Source organism: Homarus americanus, unplaced genomic scaffold (assembly GCF_018991925.1).
Source record: "Homarus americanus isolate GMGI-L3 unplaced genomic scaffold, GMGI_Hamer_2.0 scaffold24434, whole genome shotgun sequence".
NCBI lineage: Eukaryota > Metazoa > Arthropoda > Malacostraca > Decapoda > Nephropidae > Homarus > Homarus americanus.
In genome coordinates, this window is record NW_024731561.1 from 50,078 (window position 1) to 70,641 (window position 20,564).

At 42.9% G+C, this 20,564-nt stretch overlaps 2 protein-coding genes across 6 annotated transcripts; both read right to left on the minus strand.

The window, feature by feature from the left end:
* Window positions 1-9,921: 9,921 nt before the first annotated feature.
* On the minus strand, window positions 9,922-15,159 carry LOC121867626. The gene is made up of 4 exons (XM_042367641.1): window positions 14,963-15,159; window positions 12,100-12,216; window positions 11,635-11,800; window positions 9,922-10,029 (listed from the first exon to the last, which is right to left on the minus strand). Coding segments are annotated over exons 1-4 (393 nt in total). The 5' UTR covers window positions 14,965-15,159.
* Window positions 15,160-15,995: 836 nt separating this feature from the next.
* Window positions 15,996-19,920, minus strand: LOC121867627 (SAGA-associated factor 29-like; the record flags this gene model as incomplete). Of its 5 annotated transcripts, none has more annotated exon segments than XR_006089206.1 (4): window positions 15,996-18,181; window positions 18,244-18,480; window positions 18,973-19,201; window positions 19,753-19,920. XR_006089206.1 is itself a non-coding variant. In XM_042367643.1 (3 exon segments), coding segments are annotated over 3 exon segments (573 nt in total), but the record flags the coding sequence as incomplete, so codon positions are not given.
* Window positions 19,921-20,564: the final 644 nt, after the last annotated feature.

The window sequence follows — 20,564 nt, forward strand, 5'->3', positions numbered from 1 at the left end:
CCCTACCCCTCCCTCCCCCCACCAGTACCCCCTCTCCCCCCCCACCAGTACCCCCACCCTCTCTCCCCTCCACCAGTACCCCCTACCCTCTCTCCCTCCACCAGTACCTCCCTACCCTCCCTCCCCCACCAGTACCCCCCACCCTCTCTCCCCCCCACCAGTACCCCCTACCCTCTCTCCCTCCCACCAGTACCCCCACCCCTCCCTCCACCAGTACCTCCCCTCTCTCCCCCCACCAGTACCCCCTCTCTCCCCCACCAGCCTCCTACCCTCTCTCCCTCCCACCAGTACCCCCCCTCTCTCCCTCCTTACCCCCCACCCTCCCTCCCTCCACCAGTACCTCCCCTACCCTCCCCCCCCCACCAGTACCTCCTACCCTCTCCCCCCACCAGCACCCCCCACCCTCTCTCCCCACCAGTACCCCTACCTCCCTCCCCTCCCACCAGTACCCCCTACCCTCTCTCCCCCACCAGTGCCCCCTACCCTCTCTCCTCCACCAGTACCCCCTACCCTCTCCCCCACCAGTACCCCCCTACCCTCTCTCCCCACCAGTACCCCCCTACCCTCTCTCCCCACCAGTACCTCCCACCTCTCCCCTCCACAGCACCCCCTACCCCTCCCTCCCCCACCAGTACCCCCTACCCTCTCTCCCTCCCCCACTACCTCTCCCCTCCACCAGTACCCCCTACCCTCTCTCCCCCCACCAGTACCTCCCTACCCTCTCTCCCCCACCAGCACCCCCTACCCTCCCCTCCCCCCACCAGTACCCCCACCCTCTCCCTCCACCAGTACCCCTACCCTCTCTCCCCCCACCAGTACCCCCCTACCTCCCTCCCTCCACCAGTACCCCCCTACCTCTCTCCCCCCACCTCCCACCCTCTCTCCCCCACCAGTACCTCCTACCCCTCTCTCCCTCCACCAGTACCCCCTCTCTCCCTCCACCAGTACCCCCTACCCTCTCTCCCCCTCCACCAGTACCTCCCACCTCTCTCCCCCACCAGTACCCCCCACCTCTCCCCTCCCACCAGTACCTCCCTACCCTCTCCCTCCACCCAGTACCCCTACCCTCTCTCCCTCCACCAGTACCTCCCTACCCTCTCTCCCCCCACCAGTACCCCTACCCTCTCTCCCTCCACCAGTACCCCACCTCTCCCCCACCAGCCCCCTACCCTCTCTCCCCCCACCAGTACCCCCTACCCTCTCTCCCTCCACCAGTACCCCCCTACCCTCCTCCCCCCACAGTACCCCCTACCCTCTCTCCCCCCCACCAGTACCCCCTACCCTCTCTCCCTCCACCATTACCCCCTACCCTCCCTCCCCCACCAGTACCCCCTACCCTCTCTCCCTCCAGTTACCCCACACCTCTCTCCCTCAACCAGTACCCCTACCCTCTCTCCCTCCTTACCCCCTACCCTCTCCCTCCCCTCCCACCAGTACCCCTACCCTCCCTCCCCCACCAGTACCCCCTACCCTCCCTCCCCTCCACCAGTACCCCCCTACCTCCCCTCCCTCCCCAAGTACCCCCTACCTCCCTCCCTCCACCAGTACCCCCTACCCTCCCTCCCCCACCAGTACCCCCTACCTCCCTCCCCTCCACCAGTACCCCCTACCCTCCCTCCCTCCACCAGTACCCTACCCTCCCTCCCTCCACCAGTACCCCCTACCCTCCTCCCTCCCAGTACCCCCTACCCTCCCTCCCTCCACCAGTACCCCCCTCCACTCCCCTCCCTCCACCAGTACCCCCTACCCCTCCTCCCTCACCAGTACCCCCCATCCTCCCTCCCTCCCTCACCAATGCCCCTACCCTCCCTCCCCTCCTAGTACCTCCTACCCTCTCCCTCCCACCAGTAGCCCCTATCCTCCCCTCCTCCACCAGTACCCTCTACCCTCCCTCCCCCACCAGTACCCCCTACCCTCCCTCCCCCACCAGTGCCCCCACCCTCCCTCCCTCCACCAGCACCCCCTCCCACCCTCCCTCCCTCCACCAGTAGCCCCTATCCTCCCTCCTCCACCAGTACCCCACCCTCCCTACCCCCAGTACCCCCCCCACCCTCCCCCCCACACCAGTACCCCCTACCCTCCCTCCCTCCCACCAGTACCCCCCTACCACAATCTACCACCATTTACCTGCCTACCACCATTTACCAGAGAGAGTGCGTGTGTGACCCTGATATAACACGTCTAGGAAGCAAGTTTGTTTTCTTTGTCACTTAATAGTGTGGTGGTGGTGGTTGTTGTGGTGGTTGTTGTGATGGTGGTTGTGTGTTGAGGGTAGTGGTGAATGCTGGTGGTGGTGGTGGTGGTAGTGGTGTTGTTGTTTGGTGGTTAGTGGTGGTGGTGGTTGTTGTTGTGATGGTGGTGGTGGTTGTTGGTGGTGGTGGTGATATTGTTGTGGTAGTGGTGGTGAGTAGTGGTAGTGGTGGTGATGGTTGTTGAGTAGTGGTGGTGAGTGGTGTTATTGTTGTGATAGTGGTGGTAGTTGTTGTTGGTGGTGGTGTTGTTATTGTGATGGTGGTGGTGGTTGAGGTTGTGGTGGTGGTGGTGTTAATAGTGGTGGTGGTTGTTGTTGTTGGTGGTGGTTGTTTTAGTAGTAGTAGTAGTAGTAATAGTAGTAGTAGTAGTAGTAGTAATAATAGTAGTAGTAGTAGTAGGATAAGGTAGGGTTAGATCCAGGTTAAGCTCCCCCCACACAATGTTCTCAATTCACACAACTTTACAAATCAAATTTTATTCAGATCAAAATATTACAGTAAAAATAATTTCATATTCCATAACAAAATTACATTCTTATTCGTGTTTTTTTGAAAGACTTTGTTCCTGGGCATTAAGTGCTCTGTCTGACACCTCCACACACACACACACACACACACACACCACACACACTCACGCACTCACTCTCCTGCCACTCCGCCTCACTCACACACACAGAAAATGTTCCAATATTTTCCCTACAATAAAATCATTACAATTTCCCTATACAATATATTATGTGACAGTTTGTTTACACATGTGACTCCTAGTTTTGTATGGGGCTTCATACCTGTGACAGTGTGTAAACAGATTGTCTCAAACTAAAACACCTGTGACAGTGTGTAAACAGATTGTCTACACATGTGACCCCAAACCAAACACCACACAATCTCCTTACATGTGACTCTAGTTTGTGTTTGCAATTTTGACACCAACGACTACACAAACACACCCCCTCTCGTTAACACACATATGACCTTGCTTGCCCATACACGACCTAGCTTGTACCTGGGTCACTGTGGCATCTACGACTACACAAATAATTAAACAAATGCCCTGTCGTTAACACACACGACCTGGTTTGTACTTGACCTAACTTGTGTTTGGGAATAAAAATTGACAGAATAGAATTAAAAATCTCCTAAGGATAAATTTAAAAAAAAATGCCTCGCTAACCTAACCTAACCCACCCTTGCCTAGCCTAACCTAACCCACCCTTGCCTAGCTTCTTCTAACCCACCCTTGCCTAGCCTAACTCTCACACCCTTGCCCTAGCTAACCCAACCATACTTGCCTAAACCTAACCCACCCTTGCCTAGCCTAACCTAACCCACCCCCCACCCTGCTTCTAACCTAACCCCACCCTTGCCTGGCCTATCCTAACCCCACCCCGCCCTAGCTAACCTAACCCACCCTTGCCTAGCCTAACCCTAACCCACCTTGCCTAGCCTAACCTAACCCACCTTGCCTAGCCCTAACTAACCCACCCTTGCCTAGCCCTAACCTAAACCCACCCTTGCCTAGCTAACCCTAACCCCACCTTTCCTAGCCCTAACCTAACCCACCCTTGCCTAGCCTAACCTAACCCCACCCTTGCCTAGCCCTAACCTAACCCACCCTTGCCTAGCCTAACCTAACCCACCCTTGCCTAGCCTAACCCTAACCCACCCTTGCCTAGCTAACTAACCCACCCCTTGCCTAGCCTAACTAACCCACCCTTGCTAGCTAACCTAACCCACCCCTTGCCTAGCCTAACCTAACCCACACCCTTACCCTAGCCTAACCACCCTTGCCTAGCCTAACCAACCCCACCCTTGCCTAGCCTAACCTAACCCCACCCGCCCCTAGCCTAACCCTAACCACCCTTGCCTAGCTAACCTAACCACCCTTGCTAGTAGCCTAACCTAACCCACCCTTGCCTAACCCTAGCAATCTAGCCTAAAATGGACAGCGAATATTATGGATCATACCTTTGCATGCCCGCAGGATTGAAAACCTTTGTCTCATAGGTAGAAAGTACTTATGACACACCCTGTACAGTATATAATGACCTATGACACACCCTGTACAGTATATATGACCTAACACACCCTGTACAGTATATATGACCTATGACACACCCTGTACAGTATATATGACCTACTTACACAACCTGTACAGTATATATGACCTATGACACACCCTGTACAGTATATATACAAACCTGTACAGTATATATGACCTATAATGACACACCCTGTACAGTATATATGACCTATGACACACCCTGTACAGTATATATGACCTATGACACACCTGTACAGTATATATGACCTATGACACACCCTGTACAGTATATATGACCTATGACACACCCTGTACAGTATATATGACCCTATGACACACCCTGTACAGTATATGACCTGTGACACACCCTGTACAGTATATATGACCTATGACACACCCTGAACAGTATATATGACCTATGACACACCCTGTACAGTATATATGACCTATGACACACCCTGGACAGTATATATGACCTATGACACACCCTGTACAGTATATATGACATATGACCCTGTACATATATATGACCTGGAACACCCTGACAGTATATATGACCATGACACACCTGTACAGTATATATGACCTATGACACACCCTGTACAGTATATATATGACCATGACACACCCTGTACAGTATGACCTATGACACACCCTGTACAGTATATATGACCTATGACACCCTGTACAGTATATATGACCCTATGCACACCCTGTACAGTATATATGACCTATGACACACCCTGTACATTTTATATGACCTATGACACATCCTGTACAGTATATATGACTTATGACACACCCTGTACAGTATATATGACCTATGACACATCCTGTACAGTATATATGACCTATGACACACCTGAACAGTATATATGACCTATGACACACCCTGTACAGTATATATGACCTATGACACACCCTGTACAGTATATATGACCCTATGACACACCTACACCCTGTATATATGACCTATGACACACCTTGTACAGTATATATGACCTATGACACACCCTGTACAGTATATAATGACCTATGACACACCCTGTACAGTATATAATGACCTATGACACATGCAGTATATAATATATGACACACCTGTACAGTATATATGACCTATGACACCCTGTACAGTATATATGACCTATGACACACCCTGTACAGTATATATGACCTATGACACACCCTGTACAGTATATATGACCTATGACACACCCTGTACAGTATATATGACCTATGACACACCCTGTACAGTATATATATGACCTATGACACACCTTACATATATATGACCTATATGACACACCCTGTACAGTATATATGACCTATGACACACCCTGTACAGTATATATGACCTATACACACCCTGTCACAGTATATATGACCTATGACACACCCTGTACAGTATATATGACCTATGACACCCTGTACAGTATATATGACCTATGACACACCCTGTACCAATAGTCATTCCTAATTTAACTAAAGCTAATTGAATGTAACGTGCTATATTCTGTAAGATCCTAACCTAACCTAAATTAACAAATAGGTCCAGGTCAGGTCAGGTCAAAACTTCGTCATGAAAAAAAAAAAAAAAAATTCTAACTAAAATTCTATCTAAAAGCGACAAAAGCAAAAATTGAATACTTGAGCAACACCTCAAATTAATCCCAACTGATTGTAGCGTCAGATATATATATATTACAATTCTCAGCTCCTAAATTCCTTACAAATTAAAATCTTGAGAATGGGAATAAAGATTCAGAACATTCCAGTTTAGAATCATTGATATTTGGCGGAACAGAAAGTCTTCCCACTGGCTCTCATCTTCTCTAGCCAAGGTGGAACGTCATTAATTATTTGCAGGTCTCCTAGTTCCTTAGCAGGTGGAACACGGAGGGTGCCCGTACCTCCGTCTCCACCTCGGTTAATCGGAAGCCCTTTAGTTTGGCCATCTGAAACGAGCAATTAAAGATCATTGTCGCTATTATTATTATTTATCGGTTTATGTAATTAAATCTCTGTTTAAATGGGCTGTTTGAAGAGAAAAGTTCATTATATCAAGGTCCCGTTAGATGTAAAACCTCTATTTAGTGGACTATAAGGTCAGGAGAGTTCGTTATATGGTCCGTTAGATGTAAAACCTCTTTAAGTGGACTATAAGGTCAGGAGAGTTCGTTATATCGAGGTCCCGTTAGATGTAAAACCTCTATTTAGTGGACTATAAGGTCAGAGAGAGTTAGATTACCGAGGTCCCATTGAATCGAAACCTCTATTTAACGAACTTTATAAGGAAAGTCCGTTATATCCAGGTTCTGTTAGATATGTGACCTCTACTTAACGAACTTTATCGAGGAAAGTCCGTTATATCCAGGTTTAACAATGAATCACTATTAATAAAAATAATTTACAGTTTATAACAAATACACAAACTTCTAGTTAATATTATTCCAATTAATTATTTTATTTTTTACAATTTAACCCAAAATAAATAAAATTCTCCTAAAAATGTCAAAAATGTAATTAATTTTAATCCAATTTTGTATTTTAATTAACTATTTCTATATGCAAGAGAACTCAAATTCATGGGGGTTGGCATAGGTCATATATACTGTACAGGGTGTGTCATAGGTCATATATACTGTACAGGGTGTGTCATAGGTCATATATACTGTACAGGGTGTGTCATAGGTCATATATACTGTACAGGGTGTGTCATAGGTCATATATACTGTACAGGGTGTGTCATAGGTCAATATATACTGTACAGGGTGTGTCATAGGTCAATATATATACTGTACAGGGTGTGTCATAGGTCATATATACTGTACAGGGTGTGTCATAGGTCATATATACTGTACAGGGTGTGTCATAGGTCATATATACTGTACAGGGTGTGTCATAGGTCATATATACTGTACAGGGTGTGTCATGGGTCATATACTGTACAGGGTGTGTCATAGGTCATATATACTGTACAGGGTGTGTCATAGATTATATACTGTACAGGGTGTGTCATAGGTCATATATACTGTACAGGGTGTGTCTGGGTCATATATACTGTACAGGGTGTGTCATAGGTCATATATACTGTAGGGTGTTGTCATAGGTCATATATACTGTACAGGGGTGTGTCATAGGTCATATATATACTGTACAGGGTGTGTCATAGGTCATATATATACTGTACAGGGTGTGTCATAGGTCATATATATACTGTACAGGGTGTGTCATAGGTCATATATACTATACGAGGTGTTGTCATAGGTCATATATACTGTACAGGGTGTGTCATAGGTCATATATACTGTACAGGGGTGTCTGGTCATATATACTGTACAGGGTGTGTCATGGTCATATATACTGTACAGGGTGTGTCATAGGTCATATATACTGTACAGGGTGTGGCATAGGTCATATATACTGTACAGGGTGTGTCATAGGTCATATATACTGTACAGGGGTGTCATAGGTCATATATATACTGTACAGGGTGTGTCATAGGTCATATATACTGTACAGGGTGTGTCATAGGTCATATATATACTGTACAGGGTGTGTCATAGGTCATATATACTGTACAGGGTGTGTCATAGGTCATATATACTGTACAGGGTGTGTCATGGGTCATATATAACTGGGTGTGTCATGGTATATATACTGTACAGGGTGTGTCATAGGTCATATATATACTGTACAAGGGTGTGTCATAGGTCATATATACTGTACAGGGTGTGTCATAGGTCATATATACTGTACAGGGTGTCATAGGTCATATATACTGTACAGGGTGTGTCATGGGTCATATATACTGTACAGGGTGTGTCATAGGTCATATATACTGTACAGAGGTGTGTGTCATAGGTCATATATACTGTACAGGGTGTGTCATAGGTCATATATACTGTACAGGGGTGTGTCATAGGTCATATATACTGTACAGGGTGTGTCATAGGTCTATATATACTGTACAGGGTGTGTCATAGGTCATATATACTGTACAGGGTGTGTCATAGGTCATATATACTGTACAGGGTGTGTCATAGGTCATATATACTGTACAGGGTGTGTCATAGGTCATATATATATACTGTACAGGGTGTGTCATAGGTCATATATACTGTACAGGGTGTGTCATGAGTCATATATACTGTACAGGGTGTGTCATAGGTCATATATACTGTACAGGGTGTGTCATAGGTCATATATACTGTACAGGGTGTGTCATAGGTCATATATACAAGAAAAATCAAGACAAAATCAACTCAAACAAATAAAAATCAAATATAGATTCAAAACAAGCAAGGAAAATCAGCATAAATTTAACTCAAACAAGAACAATCAACCGAAAAAACTCAAGAAAATCACCACAAACACCAAAAACAACCGTAAAAATTTTAAAACAAACAAACACAATCAATCAAACTCAAACAAGATAAAAAAAAAATCAATCAATAAATTACACAAGAAAATCCAAAAAAAAATCAATCGAGAAAATCCCAAACCAAACGACAAAAATCACCACAAACAAACGAAAAAACCCGTAAAACAAACAAACGTCATAAAATCCTCTACCGACCTTTGACTTGACAGGGACGTTCCCGATGGTAAGCGAACTCTCTTAAGTGCCGGGATCTGGTCGTTATAAGCGCCTAGTTTCTGGTGGATGAGGCTCCGGGGTGAATCTGTCTGCACATCGTCTTGTCATCGGAGCCAGGTCCTGGAGTTTGTCTATTGCGTTGGTTTCAGATTGGTGGCACTGTAACAGTGAGGGGGTCGTTAGAGTGAGGGATCGTTAGAGGAGGATCGTTAGGAAGGGATCTTTAGATAGTATATATATCTGTTGCTAATTGACACCATGAGCTGTGGGACTTTACCTTCAAGGACTTACCTGGCTGTGGGACAGTACCTGTAGCTAATTGGACTACCTGAGCTAATTGCACTGTACCTGGGCTAGTGGATACCGCAGCTAGTGGGACTGTACCTGTAGCTAATTGGGACTGTACCTGGGCTAGTGGGACAGTACCGACTAATGGGACAACCTGGGCATGACACTGTCCTGGCTAGTTGGACAGTACCTGTAGCTAGTGGGACTGTACCTGGGCTATTGGGACTGTCCTGTAGCTAGTGGGACTGTACCTGGGCTAATTGACACTGTACCTGGGCTAGTGGGACAGTACCTGTAATAGTGGGACTGTACCTGTAGCTAGTGACACTGTACCTGGGCCAGGTGGGACAGTACCTGAGCTAATTGGGACTACCGGCTATGGACTGCCTGTGGCCTAGTGGGACTTACCAGGCTATGACACTGTACCTGGGCTAATTGGGACAGTACCTGTAGCTAGTGGGACTGTACCTGGCTATGACCTGTGCCGGCTAGTGACATACCTGCTAGTGGGACGTACCAGGCAGTGACTGCCGTAGCTAGTGGGACTGTACCTGGCTATGACACACCTGGGCTAGTGGGACAGTACCTGTAGCTAGTGGCACTGTACCTGGGCTAGTAGGACTGTACCCGACACTCAACAAGCCAAACAGCACAAGTCGTTACCTGTAGAATTGAGCAATCAGGAGACTGTTTTTTAGATTGCTTGTGAAGCATTAGATTGAATGGATTGCTGTGCGTCATACTGAGGCCATTAACTCAGAGCAATAGAGGGCAATCTCATGACCCTCAGAGTCCATCGGGATGGATCTTTTGAAGAGTAGACCCTCATCGTCAGACACCCCATACTGGAAGAAGATGGTGATGGTGAGTACTAGGGTCTGATTGTTATTGACCCAAAGTTATAAGTGACAAAATAGCGTTACTCGAGTACTGTACGGAAAGCCTCCGTTAATGATGGTTCTAGCTGATCGTTCATATTTCAAGACCCTGGTTAATTTAGGATCAATTCAATTTAGGCGTTATTTTCTCCGTATTTTAATGGCGTCTGAGCAGTAAAAAGGGAGAGACTTTGTTGGGTTCTCACAGCATTTTTGTGTCCTGTTCTCGTAAGCAAGTGATGGTAGTGTTGTTTCAAGGCTAATAGAAAGTGTATAAGCAGCGAGAAACTAGGCGTGTTAAGCGATATGAAAAGGTGAGAGTCTGTGGATATTGTATGGAGCAAACAATGAACATATTTTCTGAAGTGGATCCATTAACAGAATAAAGCATTAAAATTAACAGGGACATAGAAAAATGCATATAATCTCTACATAAAGATGTGTAATGAGAAAAAAGCATGTGTGAGGTTCTTTATACAGCTTTAAAGGCCCTAAACCATCCTTCCTTCACCATCACCAGTTTCATGAACAACTTCAGGTTAAGCTTCCAGCCAGAATTGAACCTGATGACACATCATCATTGGCTGTCATATGTTTAGACTTTACGCTATTGGTCAGTAAATTTTTGTTTTCATTCGTAATATTATTTAAAACATATATGAACAGTAAATAAGTGTTGCTGTCACAGTCTTATTAGAAATGGCGATATGTTTTCACTATGCGCACTTACTGTTCATGCGTTGGCGTTCCCAGTCGTCTACTTATTTCTTTACCATTAGTGGTTAGTTACTTCTAGTGTTCCATTTATTAACATTAAATTATCACTTAATACATATATATTCTATTTTTACATTAATTTTACTACAGCTAACCATGGTCATATTTTCTTCAGTTTCTTATGTAGAACCATCATCCAGTCACATACTACTACTGAAAACAATGGCGTCCATCTCCTCTTGTGTAGCCATATTATTAATTTATATTGTGTAAGTTCCATTCAAAACATTATTTAAAGAATATAGTTTGACTTTTCATTAATTGTGTATTATTTTAGGGAAAAAAAGTAAAAAACCACACAAAAGATATGAAAAAAGGTCACACTTGGAAACACACGTCATTATATTCCTTCTTTTTAATGGTAATAATAATTCACCCCATACTGGAGGCCACATTTCGCCATTATCCGAGACTTTACTGTACTCAAGTAACATTTTTGAGTATTTACATTTAAAATACTCAAATTTTTAAATACTTTAGTCAATACAAATGAAGATCAATAGATTTATTAGTCAACAAAATTGATTCATAAACTTGGATACTTTTACCACTACTTTACAAACTTTCACTTAAGTAACAAATTCTGGTACTTTATTTGGCATATGTGTATAGACCCCATACTGGAAGGGAGATATTGAATGGGTCAAGTGAACGGTGAGTAAGGTTCGACGGTGTTGTTTTTTATATCGGAGAGGAGTGTTAGGGTAGGGTTAGGTTAGGTTAGAGTTAGGTGATGGTTAGGTCAGGTTAGATTTGATTATATTACGTTAAAACAAATTAATATAACACACATACCTTACACTTTATTATCCTGGTCTCCTCTTTGGCCGATCGAGCACCGCTACTTTTTCTCGACCTACGGCCCTTCTTCTCCTCTAAGCTGAGTTCCCACAATATAAGCTCGTTACTCGGCACCAGCTTAACGGCCACTTTGTACTTGTCGTTGAATACATCCATGTTGCTGAAAATCGTCAAATCGTGAAAGGTAAGTAAGGAAGAATTTGTCATTGGTGTAAAATAATACAAAACACCGATTTTAATCCGTCCACGTTGGCAAAAATTGTAAATTTGTGAATGGCGAAAAAGTGAGAATTCGTCATCAGAGTAAAAAAATTATTAAAATTGGAATTGTAGGTTTTATTTCTTATTTGAACTGAAACTTTTATCCAGTATTATATATAAAGTACCCACACAGTCCACATACACCCACACACACCCCACATCCACACACACCCAGTCCACTCACACACACCCACCCACCTCTTAATAGTGCCGGGTGACAGGGGGCCGGGTGGATTATAGTCCACTAACTTGAAGGCGACCCAAGACCCAATGGTGAATGCTGAGGATTGGATCGTGTCTTTCTTAACTTGATTCCTGTAATATAATAGAGAATTAGTTGATGTGTATGTGTGTGTGCTTTAACCAAACCTAATCTAACCAAACCTAATCTAACCAAACCTAACCTAACCTAACCTAACCTAACCTAAACTAATCTAATCTAATCTAATCTAACCTAACCTAACCTAACCTAATCTAACCTAACCAAACCTAATACATTAATTAAAATAAACTACAGATAAATTGAATTGGGAAAACACAGTAGTATCTCCGTTACCCAGAATCCCTCAAACCCGGAACTCTCCACTAGCCGGAATTGAAATTTTCCGAGGGGCGGATTTTCCGGGAACTTCGGAGAAAATTTTACCGATACCCCGGAAAACTCCGAGGAGGGGGGGGGGGGTATTCTTCCGGGTTTGAGAGACGATGTAATGGGCAATTTCTGGAACTTCCGAGAACATTTTTCCGTTACCCGAAAACTTCTGGAAAATTCCGGTGATGAGGGATTTTTTCCGACTTTGAGGGAGTCGTCTGGTTACCTGGAAATATTTTGCTGCGACCGGCTAAGTTCTTACTGACGCTATTTTACCATGAGTGAGCTCTGATTGGCTAAGTACTCTCTGTTTAATATGACGGAGGGGAGCTAGGAGGTTAGGTTAGGTTTCTTTGGCTGGTTAGGTTAGGTTCCAGTAAATGTCACCTTTATAATGATAAATTTCCATGCACAAAAGAAATCTGGTTAGATTAGGTTAATTTAGGTTAGGTTAATTTTGGTTAGGTTAGGTTCACAGCTACACAACGATCGACTCACGGCTAAATAAATTCCAATTACCGCCAGTCACGGTCAAATATATTTCTCACATTAGCTGGACAATTAGCCAATCAGAACGCACTCACGGCAAAATAGCACTAGTACCCATATTCAAAAAAGGGAGATAGAGCATCAGCGTCAAACTACCGGCCGATCAGTTTGACGTCAGTAGTGGGGAAATGCGTCAAATTACCGGCCGATCAGTTTAATCAATGGTGAAATCGTCAAATTACCGGCCGATCAGTTAGGCGTCGTAAATCGTCAAGTACCCGGCCGATCAGTTTAATGTTAGTGAAATCGTCAATACCGGCCAATCAGTTTGGCGTCAGTAGTGAAATCGTCAAATTGCGGCCGATCAGTTTGGCGATCGTGGTAAATCGTCAAATTACCGGCGATCAGTTAGAGGCGTCAGTAGTGAAATCGTCAAATTACCGGCCGATCAGTTTGGCGTCAATGGTGAAATCGTCCGATTACGGCGATCAGTTAAACGTCAGTAGTGAAATCGTCCGTGCGGCGATCAGTTTTGACGTCAGTAGTGGGAAATCGTCAAATTACGGCGATCAGTTTGACGTCAGTAGATCAGTTTGACGTCAGTAGTGGGGAAATGCGTCAAATTACCGGCCGATCAGTTAGACGTCAGTAGTGGGGAAATGCGTCAAACTACCGGCCGATCAGTTTGACGTCAGTAGTGGGGAAATGCGTCAAATTACCGGCCGATCAGTTAGACGTCAGTAGTGGGGAAATTTCTTTAATCAATTATAGCAAATAACATCCGATCGCATCTAGAGAAAAACAAATTAATCTACGACTCTCAACAAGGGTTTACGAAGGGAAAATCTTGTCTAACAAATCTGCTCAAGCTTTTTAGGAAAGTCTTCGAGGCTAGATAGGGTGGTGGACGAGTGGAACAAGCTTAGCAACTTTGTAGTAAGTGCTGGAACGCTGGAAAGTTTTAAAAGGAGGCTGGATAGGGTGGTGGACGAGTGGAACAAGCTTAGCAACTTTGTAGTAAGTGCTGGAACGCTGGAAAGCTTTAAAAGGAGGCTAGATAGGGTGGTGGACGAGTGGAACAAGCTTAGCAACTTTGTAGTAAGTGCTGGAACGCTAGAAAGCTAAAAGGAGGCTAGATATTGGTGGACGAGTGGAATTAAGCTTTAGCAACTTTGTAGTAAGTGCTGGAACGCTGGAAAGCTTTAAAAGGAGGCTAGATAGGGTGGTGGACGAGTGGAACAAGCTTAGCAACTTTGTAGTAAGTGCTGGAACGCTGGAAAGCTTTAAAAGGAGGCTGGATAGGGTGGTGGACGAGTGGAACAAGCTTAGCAACTTTGTAGTAAGTGCTGGAACGCTGGAAAGCTTTAAAAGGAGGCTAGATAGGGTGGTGGACGAGTGGAACAAGCTTAGCAACTTTGTAGTAAGTGCTGGAACGCTGGAAAGCTTTAAAAGGAGGCTGGATAGGGTGGTGGATGAGTGGAACAAGCTTAGCAACTTTGTAGTAAGTGCTGGAACGCTGGAAAGCTTCACGGTAAAATATCCACTGCCAAAAAACAAAGCTTGAAGATATCTTACTTCCTACCTATATAAGCTGAAACAATATTAATCTATAAATCCTTAAAACTGAGACAAATTAAGCTGAAAAATACAATACAAATAAATTAAGCTGGGAAAAAATATAATCTTTAAAATGCCTTACATAACTCTTACTAAGCTGGAACAAATAAAAATCCTTAACCCTAGAACAAATCAAGCTTAAAAAACCCCACAAAACTACAAATAAACCAAATTAGGAAAAACAAACAAGCTTAAAAAACCCAAAGCTTAGATATCCCTCTTACTAAGCTGGAGCAATATTTATCAACAAACCCTTAAAACTGGTACAAATCAAGCTAAAAAAACCCAAAACCACAAATAAACTAAGCTTAAAAAACCCAAATAAGCTCAAAAAACAAAAGCTTAAAAAACCAATTCTCTTACATGATGGAGGAGCTGTTGTCTTCTTATTCAAATTTATCTATTTCCTTCGTGTAATTTAACCTCAAATCACCTCTAAAACATGGACCGATATATAAACAACCTTCTTGATTAATCACCTCGTTTAGGGTCAACTATGTGTCGAGTAATTAGTAAAAATTATAAAAATATTCAAATTCCTCCTTAACCTGCCACGTCCTGTTGATAGACCTCAGAGGTTACATAGATGAGAAAATGTATTATTATTTCTTTCTTTTATTATTTTTTATATATAATCTTTTAATTATATGTTATTTAATTATATATTTAATTATAGTATAAATATATAACTGATATATAATTAGTTTTTATTATTTTCTTTATAGTCTCGTTTATGTAACCCTGAATTATGGCTAAAATCGGAGGTTACATAGATGAGAAAATGTATTATTATTTCTTTCTTTTATTATTTTTTATATATAATCTTTTAATTATATGTTATTTAATTATATATTTAATTATAGTATAAATATATAACTGATATATAATTAGTTTTTATTATTTTCTTTATAGTCTCGTTTATGTAACCCTGAATTATGGCTAAAATCGGAGGTTACATAGATGAGAAAATGTATTATTATTTCTTTCTTTCATTATTTTTTATATATAATCCTTTAATTATATGTTATTTAATTATATTTTTAATTATTGTATATATATATAACCGAAATATAATTAGTTTTTATTATTATTTTCTTTATATTCTCGTTTATGTAACCCTGAATTATGGCTAAAATTTAAATGGTGTAGGGGTTACCTTAAATATTTAATTCCATTTAAATTTTTTTTATTATATTTTCTATTTAATTATTTTTTTGTGTATTTTCATCATCTTTTCTTTATTATATTAGCTCACCTGAAGATTAATTAGACTTTACCACATTAACCAAACCCCTAACCTCTCCTAACCTAACCTAACCTAACCTAATATATTAAATTTCCTATATAATTAATTGGCCAAAACTTATATTTAATTGAAGGTTAAAATAAAATATAATAATTTATGTCATTTATATAATAAGTTTTGTACAAGTTAAAATATTTCCTTATATTTTGTAATGCTTTTTTCAATCTGATATTGTACTAAAAATTAGGCCTATGTACTATTTTGTAGGTACAGTCAAGCTACAGTACTGTATTTCAGCTTACAGTAGTATTTCAGTTCCCACATTAACATATTTCAAAGTTTATGTAGGTACAGTCAAGCTACAGTACTGTATTTCAGCTTACAGTAGTATTTCAGTTCCCACATTAACATATTTCAAAGTTTATGTAGGTACAGTCAAGCTACAGTACTGTATTTTAGCTTACAGTGATATTTCAGTTCCCACATTAACAAATTTCAAAGTTTATGTAGATACAGTCAAGCTACAGTACTGTATTTTAGCTTACAGTGGTATTTCAGTTCCCACATTAACATATTTCAAAGTTTATGTAGGCACAGTCAAGCTACAGTACTGTATTTTAGCTTACAGTGGTATTTCAGTTCCCACATTAACAAATTTCAAAGTTTATGTAGGTACAGTCAAGCTACAGTACTGTATTTTAGCTTACAGTGGTATTTCAGTTCCCACATCAGCAAATTTCAAAGTTTATGTAGGTACAGTCAAGCTACAGTACTGTATTTTAGCTTACAGTGGTATTTCAGTTCCCATTAACATATTTCAAAGTTTATATAGGTACAGTCAAGCTACAGTACTGTATTTCAGCTTACAGTGGTATTTCAGTTCCCACATTAATATATTTCAAAGTTTATGTAGGTACAGTCAAGCTACAGTACTGTATTTTAGCTTACAGTGATATTTCAGTTCCCACATTAACAAATTTCAAAGTTTATGTAGATACAGTCAAGCTACAGTACTGTATTTTAGCTTACAGTGGTATTTCAGTTCCCACATTAACATATTTCAAAGTTTATGTAGGTACAGTCAAGCTACAGTACTGTATTTTAGCTTACAGTGGTATTTCAGTTCCCACATTAACATATTTCAAAGTTTATGTAGGTACAGTCAAGCTACAGTACTGTATTTTAGCTTACAGTGATATTTCAGTTCCCACATTAATATATTTCAAAGTTTATGTAGGTACAGTCAAGCTACAGTACTGTATTTCAGTTACACAGTATACAGTAACCCAAACACATATTTACAAATTCTACATATGTTCACTGTAGATACAATTACTGTACTGTATTTTATCATTTTACAACGTTATTTAGGGCTGTAGTCATTTTGGATTCCTCGACAAGCAGAGAATTTAACTTTTTGGATTCGTTTTGCTTGTGTATTCTGCATGTGTTAGTTCGACGAGTCATTCACTCATGCTATTTCGCGAACGGGGTGATTAGGTCATTCTAGTGTTTACGTGTGACCTGGAAATTAGTCACCCTATCACCAGTAGATAGTTAGAGGGGTGGTTAAACTAGGTGGGAGGGTGGTTCTTCAGGTGAGTACTGTGGGGGAACTAATCTTCAGGTGAGCACTTGGGGAATCTAATCTTCAGGTGAGCACTTGGGAGGGGCACTAATTATACTAGATCTCAAACTCGAATACGGGAAAAAACTCATAAAACACACACGCCTAACGACCTCGTCTTGCGCGCCGTATAAATAAACAGAATCAACGTCTGCGGTCGCCATGACAATAATTCAGCACGCGACGTAAGCAAACTCCATCGGATCAACCAAACGCGTCAATGTAATCTCAATGACCTCAAATGCTTCACTATCGCCTCCACAAAGTCTCCAAAACGCATCACTAATCACTGTAACAACTCCAAAATGCTTCACTAATCACCTTCAAGACCCCAAATGCTTCACTATCACCTCCACAAAGTCTCCAAAACGCATCACTAATCACTGTAACAACTCCAAAATGCTTCACTAATCACCTTCAAGACCCCAAACGCTTCACTATCACCTCCACAAAGTCTCCAAAACGCATCACTAATCACTGTAACAACTCCAAAATGCTTCACTAATCACCTCCACGACCCCAAACCACACCACTAATCGCCTCCACAAAGTCTCCAAAACGCTTCACTAATCACTGTAACAACTCCAAAATGCTTCACTAATCACCTCCACGACCCCAAACCACACCACTAATCACCTCCACAAAGTCTCCAAAACGCTTCACTAATCACTGTAACAACTCCAAAACGCATCACTAATCACTGTAACAACTCCAAAACGCTTCACTAATCACTGTAACAACTCCAAAACGCATCACTAATCACTGTAACAACTCCAAAACGCTTCACTAATCACCTCCACGACCCCGAACGCTTGACGACGCTTCACTTCTTCTTGCTAACCTCCTTGATCTGAATGACGTATCTCTGAGCCACCATCAGCGGGGGGGAGTAGCCATCGGCATAGGTGGGGTCCTCGAACAGTACCTCATATTCCTCGGTGGCCAGAGTGGGCAGGCGGTTAATGACGGCCTTGTAGAAGCACGTCGTTTGAGGGTAGAGAGCCATTACTGTCGGGAGGAGATGAGAAGAGAGATTTATTATCAACTATGGGGTGGTTAGAGGTCATGTGAGGTGGATAGAGGTCATGTGAGGTGGATAGAGGTCATGTGAGGTGGATAGAGGTCATGTGGGTTATAGAGTCATGTAGGGTGGGGTGAAGGCCATGTGGTATAGGATAATGCCATGTGATTTGAGAAGGTCATGTAGTTTAAGGACAGGGCCATGTGATTTAGGAAGAGGGCCATGTGGGAATATAAGGCCATGTGGTTTGGGAAGAAGGTCATGTAGTTTAAGGACAGGGCCATGTGATTTAGGATGAGGGCCATGTGGTTTAGAATGAGGGCCATGACTGTTGAGAAATGACATTAAAGAATTATCATCTAGTTAAGACACAGGGCCATATGATGTAATTGTAACTAAACTACCCTAACCTAACCTAACCTACCCTAACCCAACCCTACCCTAGCCCAACCCTATCCTAACCTAACCAAACTACTCACCAATGGAGCCTTTAGGGTAAAGTGCCTCAGGATTGACTTCAGGATTAGCCCTCATCAACGGGAGAGGATAGACTCGTCGACGGCTGAGTGTGTGTCGTTCCTTCTGTTCCTCGTCGATGTCGTCCACCTCGTATTTATTGGTCGTTGTGTTGTAGCTAACGACCTCGGCTAGGATCCAATTGTCCTCTCCCTCGCTGCCCCGTACGAGACAAGCTACCATGTCGTTGACCTGTGGGGTGGTGGTACAGAGGTGGAAATACTGTACTGTAATTATGACACCTGTATCAAGCTGTAATTACGACACCTGTATCAAGCTGTAATTACGACACCTGTATCAAGCTGTAATTAGAACACCTGTATCAAGCTGTAATTAGAACACCTGTATCAAGCTGTAATTAGAACACCTGTATCAAGCTGTAATTACGACACCTGTATCAAGCTGTAATTAGAACACTGTATCACACTAATTACAATACCTGTACCAAACTGTAATCTATCATGTCAATCACCTGTACTGGCCATTACAATACAGGCAATTACATCGTTAAACTTAGGGGAACGATTTACAGGAAGTTAAAAATTACAGTACAATACAGAAATTATCTCACTGTAACAATGTAATTTATCCCGGCTTGTAGTTAAGAATTCCTGTATCAAACTGTAACCTACCTAATCATTTTGTACCCCTCCCCCCCCTTTCTAAGTTAACCATGCACTGTATCCTACGAACCAATCCCATGGCTTATTCACCTCAAACGACCAAGTATACGACCGACTCACGTTAATTACCTTAGCCACATAGTTCTGTTCGGGTGGTACGGCGCCGCACAGAGCAGGCGGCTTCTCTCCGGAATTGCCAATCCAGAGTGGTAAGGTCTGGGCGCAGTTCAGAAGCATCTTCATGAGAGCTCCACGACGGATAGTTTCTTTGTTACCAGAGTTCTTAGCCTGGGGATAATGATAATGATGATGATAATGATAATAATAGCAGTATAGGTCCACAATCCCTTTCACTCAAGTACAAGAAACACCTCAAGTGATGCCAAACATGATCAGACACTATCGCCGCTTGACCCCACTGGACAATGGGTGTGAGGCGTCACCTGTGTTGTGGTGTTGCTACTAGTCACTCCTGAGAAAGTGAAGTGTCTGTGTGGATGGTCCAGAAGTGTCTGTGTGGATGGTCCAGAAGTGTCTGTGTGATGGCCCAGAAGTGTCTGTGTGGATGGCCAGAAGTGTCTGTGTGGATGGCCCAGAAGTGTCTGTGTGGATGGCCCAGAAGTGTCTGTGTGGATGGCCCAGAAGGTCTGGTGGATGGCCCAGAAGTGTCTGTGTGGATGGCCCAGAAGTGTCTGGTGGATGGCCCAGAAGTGTCTGTGTGGATGGCCCAGAAGTGTCTGTGTGGATGGCCCAGAAGTGTCTGTGTGGATGGCCCAGAGTGTTCGATGGCCCAGAAGTGTCTGTGGATGGCCCAGAAGTGTCTGTGTGGATGGCCCAGAAGTGTCTGTGGATGGCCCAGAGTTCTGTGATGGCCCAGAGTGTCTGTGGGAGGCCCAGAAGTGTCTGTGGATGGCCCAGAAGTGTTCAGTGGG